Genomic DNA, 12,737 nt, shown 5'->3' on the forward strand with positions numbered 1-12,737 from the left:
CTTGTGGAATGGAAATCAATTTGCCAATCAATTTGCCAACATAAGGGAGCTTCCTCACCCTAACCCCCTGCCCTCCACCATAGGAGTAACTAAATATTTGCTCCAATTTAGTTATGTCATTGGGAATGGGGTTATAGGAAAATAACTCTCAGTAAAACCCATAAACCTTGCCTAGAAACATGTTATTATACACATTTTTTTTTGGTGCAAAATGGAGATATATGTGAGATGCTAAAGGGGAACAAGCATATGTATGCATTTTTCCTTTGTAAGAATAGTGTATATACATGTTATATCTTTCGAGGAGTCATATATATGAACTCAAAACTTGTTTTTTTGAACATCTCAAGGGACGAAGAATGTATGCCAAAGTAAGAGGATGATCAAGTTATGCCATAGCATGTATTAATGTTAAATTATTCTATAACATGATCTCCCTAATGTCTGATGTCAAAAGGGAATCTAAATGTTAGTAGACTCATTATGTTATTATGACATTATGAATATGTTATTATGACTCTTTATGGGCCAAATCTATTACTTTAGTATGTTTCTTATGTGTATGCTATAGATCTATTGGGAATTTAATATTAGTATAAGTTCGCCAAGCATATAATATGTGCTCGTTATTTCACAAGGGATCATTGACATCCCATAAATGTTATATTTTCTGCTACAAAAATTCCTCTACAAAAGGGGTGTTAGCCTCAACTAGCCTCAATTTGACTAACTTGGAGATCTTTTTTAAAATTCTAATGAATCTTTCTCAAGTAGACTCTACTCAAATTTTGCTTTGTTCTTTTATGTCTAAATACTTATTGTGTTGATTACTAGAATCATATTGACTAGATGTATGTTCGAACATCATATTTTCTAATATGGATTTGACTAGTGACATGCTTGAAAGTGTTAGTTAGCCTTTTGAATGTTATTAAATCTCTTCCTTGTCATCAAATGGATCACAGACAAATTTCAAGTAGGATTAATATGTTTGCAATAGACATCAATGGACCCTTTCTCAAGGATTAAATTAGTCAATGTTTGCAAATCATGTTGATGTTAATAAACACAATGAAATTCTATATAATAGAGATCTAAGTTGAGGAAATGGAATTCCATTTTGGCGAAGCATCATCTTAAATGGGACCTAGACTTCAACTAAAAATTCCCTTGTGTGTAGATTGGGATCTTAGTTGAAATGATATTGATCTATAGAGATAGCTTCTTGTATTTTTTTTGTGGGTGGGAAAGTGGGGTGTTGGGGGTGGTTGTGAACTTAATGCAATTGATCAATTTTGAAGCCAGGTTCGATAGGTATGAAAGCACATGATTGATTTTTTAAGGTCAACAAGAAAGATTGAATTTCATTAGTTGTGAAGGCTATGAAGATGATTTTTCTAAGGATGTGTGATTGCTCTTTTGAAATTCATGTGTGCCCTCTACATTTTATTTATGAACATATGAGGTAATATAAGGTTCAATTCTTTTTAGGCATATGGATTTGGAGTCATATGACACTTATATTACCTCATAGAGATTATATATTACCTCATTTGAATGTGTAGCATTTTATTTATCAACATATATTTTATACAACCTTTCAAAGAATTTTACTACAAAGGTGTTGCTCCTTATATTGAATATTATCCCATCATAGCTAAAATTTTGTTTATTAATTTCAACCCCACAACATGCATGTTAATTAAACCCCATTGCTATAAATGATAGCTAAAATAGTTGGACCCCGAAAGAAAATATGTAACATTAACAAGTAACGTCAAGATTATGTCAATTTTCGAGGTATTGCATCCACTTTAAGAACCAAACACTTTTATCAAATAACCCTAATTGAACCTAATGATATGGATTTTAATAATCCTCAAAGTTCTGAATGCATAAATGAAAAATAATATATATATATATATATATATATATATATATATATATATATATATATATATATATATATATTGATTGCACTATCTCTATTAAACCAACATATAGAGACATTCATATAGGAATATAAAATGATTTTTCAAAAGTTGTATATATTGAATGATCCATTTAGGTTGGCTCTACTGATTTTGCCAAAAAAATTATGATAGTATATCAATTACACAACTACAATTCTTTATATCAATTAAATAGTCAACAGAAAATGTTGGCTATTCTTTCTAATTGGCTCTTTTGACTATATTATATAAAATGAAAATACAAAATGTTTTTTTTATTAAGATAAATAAATGCCACGACGAACCAAAATCATTAGATGTTTATGTGAATTTGAAAATATATTTTTAATAATAATGTAAATTTTAATTGTTTAAATGTGTTTTGAATATAAAAATAAATTTTACTCTATAAAATTATCAAAATACTTAAATTTTGTAAAGTAAATAATTAGAATTTAAGATTTCTTAAATATTTTATTAAAATTTGAACAAAGTTAATTCTAAAAAATAACGAAAACATCTATTAAAATTTAATAATTAAACTGAACTAAAAGTAAATGAATAAAATATTTTATTGAAAAAAAAATTATTATAAGTAATTAGAATCAGGGGCCACGAGTGCAATTGCAATTAATTAAAACATATATGGGAAGCCAAACTTGAATCTACCTAAGCATGTGAAGATCTTATCATCTTCGAGTTTATGACCAGCTTGATCCTTCATTTAATGGTGTAAGGACAATACACAATTGTAAAACGTGTTACAATATAGGATCTAGTTGCACCAATTTTTTGGTGATAAACCATTGGGTAATGAGCACTAACATTTGTCAATATAAACAGAGACAAACAGTTGGGTCCCAATAGTCATGTAAGCATGTTGAAGGAATCTACAATCAGGATAACTATTGCCCTAAAAAACACCTTCAATGTTAAAAAATTATTCCATGTGATATTGGAAAGTCCTCAATATTTTAGGGAGTAGATGGGGCTCTAGTCAAATATGCCAACTCTAGATGTTGAACATATCAAAACAACATTCAAAGCCATTTAACTCCCGATAAAAGTGGCACCAATGTGCCTTATGTTTTGTTTCGTGTTGATTGGGTTGTATGCCTAGAGCTATAATTATTAGGAAATAATTAGATCATTTAATTTCTTATCTATAACAATCACCTTATTAATTAATTATGAATTCAAAAAATATCTTAATTAATTATGAATTCAATGTTTATTCCAATATAGGCTCATTAGTAGTTTCACTGAGGTGAATCATATGATTATTTTAAAGTGTGGAAGTAAAAGAAAAAATAGTAATATTTCTCAACCCTTATGGATTTTACATTGTGCACCTAAATCAACCACAATTTAATCGTTGTACGATGCACCAAAATCAACCTATTATGAATAAAAATATACGTAGAAATAATAATAAAAAATATATATTCTAGTTATAAATAATGATCAATTAATTAGTAATTAGTAATAAACAGGCATGTCTCATAAGACATGATCATTCATGAAAGGGCATCTACCTAGGTATATAAGCGGGCCCTCATTTTGTAACAACCATATTATTCATTCTATTATATTATATTAATACATATGTTACTTACAATACAATATTTGTGTACAAATACATTCTAATTACAAACAGCTACACAGCTTGTTGCTTCAGTGGTATCAAAGCCATTCAACTCTGGACGTTAACTGCTACACAATCTGTCCATTAAGCTTTGATTCTGAAATCATGTGAACATCTTCCAAAATAATATTGTATGACCGTAAAATTAATCAAGAATTGCTATTGGAAATGAGAAATACTTGTAAACTCGATATAAATTCTTGAAATACTTAACTCAAGACATACAATAGAAGTTAAAGGTGAGGCTGCTAGCAAGAAAATTGTTGAAAAAATGAGCCTGCTAATTGGGGAATTATTAAAGAAGACAATAGAATTGATGTTGCAAGCCAAGAAATTGTGGATTATAATTTAGTTAAATCTATATCCAATATAGTTGATTTGCAACAAATAAGGGAGGAAAATATAATGCATATCTTGTCTAACAATAGTTGTCAAGATGCATGTCACTTTAAATATTTTGAGAATATAGAGGGTCCTATGGATTATTCTTATCAGAATGACACAAGCACAGCCTCTGCTGCGGCGGCTATGCTCCCCAAGCTACAGCCACCACCACCATCAAATTTACTGCCAGAAGGCATGGTGTCTCCTCAAACAAACACACCCTTGATTGGGGCAAACACCATAATCCCCACGCCGTCCACCACTAACAATACTGCATGCAACAATTACAATAGTGTGCCAGTGGAAGCACCCAAGTGTGTCAAAGGCCTCAACAAACTCAAATATTTAGAATGTGGCAATGTCATTTGTTCCAAGTATCCATTCCAAGCATGCAAGAGTTGTTGTGTGAAAGTTAGAAATCCATGCCATATACATGTCCCGAAGCAAAGTGTTAGCCATATAGAAAAGGTGCCTTCTCATAGCTCTCCCATGTTTGATCATCGATGAATGAATGCCTTGTCAAAAAAGTTTGCACCTTTATCGAGGCCATATCCTAACCCAATTTTGCATCATACTCGTCCTTACATGTCACGATCACAGAAGAGTGAAGAGACTTTGGTGAAGGAAGGAAATTGTAGCAATAAAAAATTGGAGGTTTGTGAAGTCAAAAGAATACTCCGACGGTAAAATCAAAGTTGAAGATGCAGCATTTAGACGGTACATGCAAAATGTATCATTACTTGAGGATGTCTTTTCCTCGCCTTCGAGACCCTTAGAAGGGCTTTATGAAGATGGCAACGTTACATTGGAAAGCAAATTAACAAAATAGGCCAATAGTGTATCTGAAGATGATAGTGATGAAATGCTTGTGGAAGGATTGAAAGTACAATTGGAATCAAACACTGAAAGGTCAAAGAAAGAATTGGAGTATATTACTCCTCTACAGAGACAAGTTTTGGATTTCAACTACAAGAAATTCACATCTAAGCATGGCATATGATAGGAAAAGCACTCCTAAATTCAAGGGATCATTAGCTGCTCATAATGAGATCACATTTATGAGACAATCCTTGGCCGAGTTACATGAACGAGAAAAAACTGCAAAACAAAATATGCATATGATTAAAAAATGCTAGGAAGCAACAGAAAGGGAAAACCAAGCTTTAAATAAATCAATTGCAAAATTCAGTGGTTTGTTCAAAGGCCTAGAGAGGACTATGACAAATAGATTGTGGCATGCTAGGTTGCACGATGAGAGATTTATGAATATTGGATGAAATACAAAAAAAAAGTGATATTCCATAAAATAGCACCAGGGTTCCTCAAGAAAATCTATCATGGTTGAACAATGGTGCAAACCAACACTTCATGTGCAAAGATTTTGTTGGGAGACATAGATAGTGCGATGGAAATAGAAACACAAGGGGTGGATGAAAACACAGATGGTGAGACGGTCACATAAACAAAAATAGGAAAATTGGAGTCTATCAAAGCGTTGTACGAACACAATCATATGAATCTGTCATTAGTCATAAAGTATAAATAAACATAAATAAAGAAATTTAAAATTTTACCTATAAAAATTGTTTAGGTTAATTTATAAAATTATAACGTTATTTTATAAAGTTACCTGATAATATTTTTATAAAGTTACTTCTTTAAAATAATAATAATAATAATAAATAATTTATATATATATATATATATACAATAACTAATATTTTAAAGCAAAATCGATTTTAAGATGGTATTATTGGTGAATTACACATGTCAAGTGATGTGCGCAATAAGAGAGCATCTTGCTCAATAAGCTTTGAGGACAAAGTTTTTCGAATAGGGAAGCAATGTTATGAACGAAAATAAATATTATAGTTATAAATAATGATCAATTAATTAGTAATTAGTAATGAAAAGGCATGTCTCACGGGACATAACCATTCATGAAATGACACCTATCTTGCTCAATAAGCTTTGAGTTTTTCAAAGAGGCAAGCAATCTCATGAACAAAAATAAATATTATAGTTATAAATAATTATCAATTAATTAGTAATTAGTAATGAAGAGGTATGTCTAACTGGACATGACCATTCGTGAAAGGGCACCTACCTAGGTATATAAGTAGACCCTCATTTTGTAACAATTATACTATTCATTATATTCTATTCTATTAATACATGTACTGCTTATAATACAATATTTGTGTGAAAATACGTTCTGATTACAAATAGCTACAGAATTTGTTGCTTCACAACTACTTTTTGTTCTTTGTACAATAGACCCAAACCAGCCAAGTTTGAACTTTGAAATTAAGCTTAATATCTAGGGACATGACAATCATGCCTTAGTGGAAAATATTGTTCATTGAAGCCTAAAAGCCTGGGTAATACTTTGTAAGCATCAAAAGAGGCTTAGATTTAGTCCCTTGTGATGACAAATCCATCCCGTATATCTTGGGAACCCAAAATGCACCATCATGTAATCGTTGGACTTCGATTAGCCTATTATCCATAGAATCGGAGAAGAAACTAACCTTGTGCAATTGACTCTCAAAGGGACCATTAGACACTGCAGCAACAATCTCTACTTGTAAATTGATGAAGTCTTTCTTTGTGCTTTGGTTGAGCTAAAAGGGTTGTTTTGATTACGTGAACCATGGATTCATAGGTTTAATCTATTTCTTTAGGATAGTCGTATAATGTCCAACAGTTGTTTCAGGATTGGGTTGTGAAAGATGCCCACACCACATTATGTCCTTCAACATGGAGGTTTCTTTGCAAGATGCAAGCCTATCTATTGCTAGGAGAAGATTCGTTCGGAGGAAGTTGTGAGAAAATTTATTTAAAACATATTTCAATTGCAATTTATGTGAATGTTTTTATATGTACTATGGATATTTATCTTTAATCCTGTTCAAATTATGTAAAAGTTAATATCTGTTTATCTGGTTTACATATGCAACGATGATTTATTAGCTCTTATATTTATGATCTTGTTTATGAAGATGAGCTATGTATTCTATCTATGTATTCTAATCCTTCCATGTCTAGGTCTACAAACGCATGCCAGCTTTATGGACCTTAAAAAAATTCTACAATGTTTTTAATGTTGTTAGCTCAATTTCCTGGTGAATGAACTTGATTGTGTTTTTATGTTCTCTGCTTTTTAATGGATCAATGGATCATATCACACTGTTAAAATCTTGATAAGAGCCCATGAGGATTGAATATCAGAGATGAGCACTGTGGATTGAGGCCACTTGGAAACTATTATGTTCTCTGCTTTTTAATGGATCATATCACACTGTTAAAATCTTGATAAGAGCCTATGAGGATTGCATATCAGAGATGAGCACTGTGGATTGAGGCCACTTGGTACCATATCCTCAGGAGCTGGGTCTGAATACATAATAGAGTTGAATCAAATCATAGTAAAGCTTAATGTGCCGTGTTTCTTTGATGGTGCAAAAGAGACAGAAGTGCCTGGTTTACTTGGTGCAAAGGAGGGCACCCAGTATGTGACAATACTGTGCCATGAACTATAGTAAATCAACATTTTCACAACATAATTGCAGAAAAACCTGCACAGCTAAAAGGAAACTCCCCTTTCACTCATTAAAACCATTTCTTTCACATAGTGGTGGCTAACTAGACAATTTTCATCGTTAAAACTTAAGACATTGTATTCTAGATCTGGAAACTGTAAACATCTCAACATTCAATGCAAAAAATGACCTTTAACAGCTCAGTTGTTGCAATGAGATGAGCTCCCGCAAAATTTTGAGCACAAATCCATCAACTTAGAGTACAATGAAAGCTTGGCTTTCACCTTTGATTCAAGCATCAATTTTCTATAGAAGCCGGAGCATTCATTAATTGACTTATTAGCAAACAGAAGCACAAACTGATTTGTCGAACACCATCTCTGAACCACAATTGGATTGCACAAATGGCAACTAAAATGAAATGTCGCTCAACCACCCTAGCATGCCCTTCAAACATGGCCATATAGCATTGAGGGCTCAATTTATTTACCCTTCAAAAGGGCAAGGCCTAATCCACCAATGTAAGGCCCTCCAAGAACATGAGTGTAGTTCATGTCTTGATTTTTCAGACGTGGGTAGCAATTTTTTAGAGTTGAGACCCTATATTATTTATGCAATTGTTCAAACTCCAAAATCAAGTGAAAGGTGCCTATGGAACTCAATCAGCCATTGAGACAAAGTGTCTAGTATAGTCATTAGAGTTTCACCACATGATGGTACGGTAGAAACAATATTACAATCAAACCTGCTACAACAAATGTAGAAATATGGTCAACAACATGATAAGACATTCTCATTTCTGAGCGGGATCCATAAACAAGATCTACGCAACTAGCAAGACTAATACCCTTCTATTGACCTTCCCATCTTTGTTTTTGGTCAATTTAAATAAATGTTCAAGTTGGATAGCTGGAAACCCTCGACCAAGGCACCACTGAAGGATCTATGGAATCAGCATCACCACGCTTCGGAACCTGTCAACAAATAGTTGGGGAAAAGAGGAAAAATAATTGCAACATATTTTGAATTGAAGTATGAGAGTCAATTAAAAACATATTTTCACTTAAATTATAAGAGTCAATTTATCTACTTGCTTAAGGATTGAACTTGCGGTCAAATCTGAGTTCCTAATCAATGCTATCTTAATATCAAAATCAACATACAGACGGATGCTTCATGTGATCTTATCATGCATATGCTGTATATATTGCCTCAATATAAATATTAAAGCTTTTCTTTCTGAAAAAAAAAATCAAAATCAACATATTTTAAATTTAAAACTAAGAGTCAATTTATCTACTTGTTTTAATTGAACTTTAAGTGACATTTGAATTCCTAATCAATACAATCTCAAGATCAAGATCACTGGAAAATTACTCTATAGATATTTAATCTCCTTAATACATGCATCACGAATATATTAATGAATTCTTAATCATTCAAAATATTGATTTCTATATTTACATCTTACCGAAACTCCAGAATAAAGATCTTCAAAACTGGGTTCATATACTCATTAATTCCACACGGTTGCCTTTCCCGAGTTGCTTTTACTTCCGACTTTAGAAAGAGTTGCATATGGAAAGTAAAAACGATCTCCGTAGCGGCTCTGTTCCCATCAACATAGAGCGAAAAATTGTTTCGTTCAAATACAGTATTGTGTCCTTGACTCCAGATATCGTGCTACCATGTTAGTTGAGGTATGCCAACTATATAACTAAAGGGGGATATAACCATAATTATTTAAACTACAATGCCGCCGCAGCACTAGACAAATCAATTCAAGTTTATTTAGCGAACTCGACTCTTTAATGAATTTCGGTTACTGATGACAGCAGATCAGTATAAAAACTGCATATGCTGACATGTATGACCTCAGTTCACATTCAAATTAGTAATTATCTGCCCACCCTGCCCAAATTGCTGATAGTTAGCCTGCACCCTTAAAAATGAATCCCCAATGAGAACAGCTCATTGGTCTCTCCTGTGTTTCTGTAACTGGAAAAAGCATACTAATTAAAGCTGCTTAAAAAAACTATAATATTTTGTAATTTTTTCATCTTAATATGTGGACATCCTCATATTATTTCCAATATAATCAGCAATGCAAACACTATGTAAATGCCCAGCTGGTGATTTATTAGCTTCCAAAGAGGCTGCCTCGATACATCCAACATATGAAAAGCAAAACATATATGATCCATGGAGAACAAAGATTATATCGCCCCATAGTAGAAGGGAAGGAAAATCTTAGCTGCTCTTACTGTAGATTGATTAGCTTCATACAGAAGAAAACCACTGAGATATGTTGCCAACTTCTAAACAATTTGGCTTTTTAGCTGATGATCATATTAATTTCTCGAGGCATGATCAATGGAAACCAATGGACCAATTTTCGTTTTATGCTAGCATCTTGCACAGGCAATGCACTTGGAGTTAGTGACCTAGGTGTAAGAACCCCATGCCCATCCAGGTTCAAATCTCATTGAGACTACATACAACAGGATAGAGCACAGGAATTCCCTTCCATCAAGGCCATTAATTGTAAGTGCATATACCGAGGTTAGCAAGGCACCAGCAATCTCACTGTTGCTTAACAGTGGAGGATCGAACAAGAGTGTTTCCAGCATTCTTTTAATATCCCAGCGGGTTAGCTCAATCAATTTGAACAGACTGTTTAAAGCCAGCATTCCCCATGAGATCTCCAGTTCTAGTTCAGCTGAGACTCGAGTCTGATTTGCCAGCTGCTATTGTCGATGGTGGTTGAGTGTCCCTTAATCCAGATATTCCAGAGGAGGAGGGTCCCATGAGGTTTTCTTTGAAAATAAATATCTTGGGCAAGCAACACAATAGATTTTGAAATCCAATGATGTAAATAAATGAATTTGAATGATTATAAAGAGAAAAGTTGAAGCCTCTGAAATCAGATAATCTGCTATATCCTGACAATGCTGTTAATCTATTGCACATTCATGCACCAAATAAACACACGTCCTATGACCAATACAACACAGGAAATACAACTTTGTTCAAAATCAGTGATACTTAATTACTGGTCTAAGCCTGCCCCACTGGTAATAGAGATGGGTGTAAGCAAAGACAGTTAAAGACAACTTTATGGGTCGCATAGCTCTGTCATAAATACATTCTTAGTATGCTAGCAATGTTTGCCAGATGAATTGGTCAGACTAAATGCATATTAAGCATGGGTGATAATAAATCAACAATTTAAAATGGTGTTTTCTCCACTGCTGTCTTAGAGCACAAGAGACCAGTAAAATGCAGAGTTAACGAAATGTAGCACTGCGATTGCCTGAAGCTGGGAAAACTTGGCGTCTTTTGCCTGGTTGAAGATCTCCACCAGCTTCACTTGCTCCCAAGTTCATGGGATCATATCCTGAACCTTTCCCTTTTTTACCGAAAAGATTTTTGCTTCCACTGCGGTCTTTGACATCTCTTGCACGTTCTTCACTTATTCCAAAACTCATTGATCTTCTAGCTGCTGCATAATCAAAAGGCTTGAAGCTACCGTCAGTTTCCCGTGGTGTGAAAGACTTATTGGAATCACGGGTTGCTGGCAAATTCTTTTTCCTCTTCTTTCCATCATGATACTCATTAAAATGGGAAGGAGCTTCCGATCTAGTATTCTGTTGAAACTCAAAACTAGACTGTCGTTTACCTTGTTGCCAAGACCTGCGGCGTAACTCAGAAAGTGAAGGAGGTAACTCCCCATCATCTATTTGTCTTATTGAAGACTTCTTTCCATCTGCCTTGACTTGCAATGGAGGCCACCATGCCCTATATTTCCTTCCTTCCTCACTAACAATTCCAGCTGATATTTTGAGCGCCTGCATATTATTTTCAATCTCAGCATTTGAACATGCAACTTCAGTACCCACAAGCTTGCCAACCTCTACCTGTGATTCTTCATTACTGGGAACTTCTTTTGAATTAAGAGGATGCTGAATGGAAACCATTTCCCGAGTTCCCAAAAGTGAGTGAAATGGAAGAGCTACCGATGCCTTGATTTGCTCCACTTTGCTTCTTATGCTATCCTGTCAAGACAATAAGGATCAATGTGATGAAATCTACATCCATGTTTCTCTCTTTACAGCCGAGCTGTTGGATAATACCTGGTATAAAACAAATGTATGGGTGTTGTTTTGGCAGTGACAATTTTTTAAAAATAAACAAATGATACTGACAAAAACATTCAAGGAAAAACAAAAGTACATGGGAAAGCCTTAAAATCCCCAGAAAGATCCACCACTTTTAACTGGCATTCGCAAATGCCCCATTACCTTCAACATACATCAGCCCAGCACGAAATTACATTATATTGCTTAATACCCAGATGAACAAGTGCCATCAACTTGAAAATAAAGGAAATTTGCTACACTTTTCTTAACGCAATGTCAAAAACAAGACTTTGGTCGTAATTAGATTAAAGTAAAATTGTAGATGCAGTCAGCACATACCAGAAAACAAGCTGAGATTCTCTTGCTATATCTGGGCTTTTAATCCCATGTTCACTACAACTAACTGTAAAGCAATGAAGACTATTTACCACCACAACAGTACTCCTTTTTACACTTCAGTTAGAATTATCCAGAATTTGCCAGTTTCTCTAAGAAGAAAACAAATGACCTATCCTTCATACCTGCTCAGTATCATAAACTTTAGAACTCATTTCACTCTTTTGTTTCAATCTTGAAGGACCCAGCATAGCTGCCAATCCTCGAGTTGGCCTTTTCTGTGCCTGTACCAATGTCACTCCACTTTTTGCACTAACTTTATCTCTAATCTCTGGAGCTTCCTCCAAGGCCACACAGTTGGGCTGCAAGGAATTACAATCAGATGCGGTTGCACCATTCTGGACCAATTTCTCAGAATTAGAAAGTTCTGCAGGCTTAATCAATTGTGAATTATTTTCTTGTTTTGAAGATTCCATTTTATTCTCTAAGTTTACAACTGTAGGTCTCTCAGAAGAACAACCTTCCATTGACAAAGAGCGTTGGGATTGCTCTTCCAGTGATTGACAAACCGGATTACCTTTACTTTCATTTACGATTGCCTGACTTCCCTTTACAAACTCACATTTCTTATTGAAAAGCAATGAATTAGAGGCTCGACCAACTACAGTAGAAGCCAGACCAGCCTTCTTCAATGAAACTGTTCCAACGACACAGGTATCAGCAGCTGAACTTGAGGATT

At 34.1% G+C, this 12,737-nt stretch overlaps 1 protein-coding gene across 1 annotated transcript in view; it reads right to left on the reverse strand.

Moving 5' to 3' along the window:
* Positions 1-10,547: 10,547 nt before the first annotated feature.
* The window catches only part of LOC149181804 (protein RRP6-like 2), a 173,485-nt gene continuing 171,295 nt past the window's right edge, over positions 10,548-12,737 (reverse strand). Inside the window, 2 exon segments of the mRNA XM_089416701.1 lie at positions 10,548-11,578; positions 12,184-12,736. Of these exon segments, the coding sequence (XP_089272827.1) occupies positions 10,811-11,578; positions 12,184-12,736 (1,321 nt within the window). The 3' untranslated portion in view covers positions 10,548-10,810.

Source organism: Pinus tabuliformis, chromosome 3_2 (assembly GCF_031772625.1).
Source record: "Pinus tabuliformis cultivar Carrire ecotype Pingquan chromosome 3_2, CPIR1, whole genome shotgun sequence".
Taxonomy (NCBI): Eukaryota; Viridiplantae; Streptophyta; class Pinopsida; order Pinales; family Pinaceae; genus Pinus; species Pinus tabuliformis.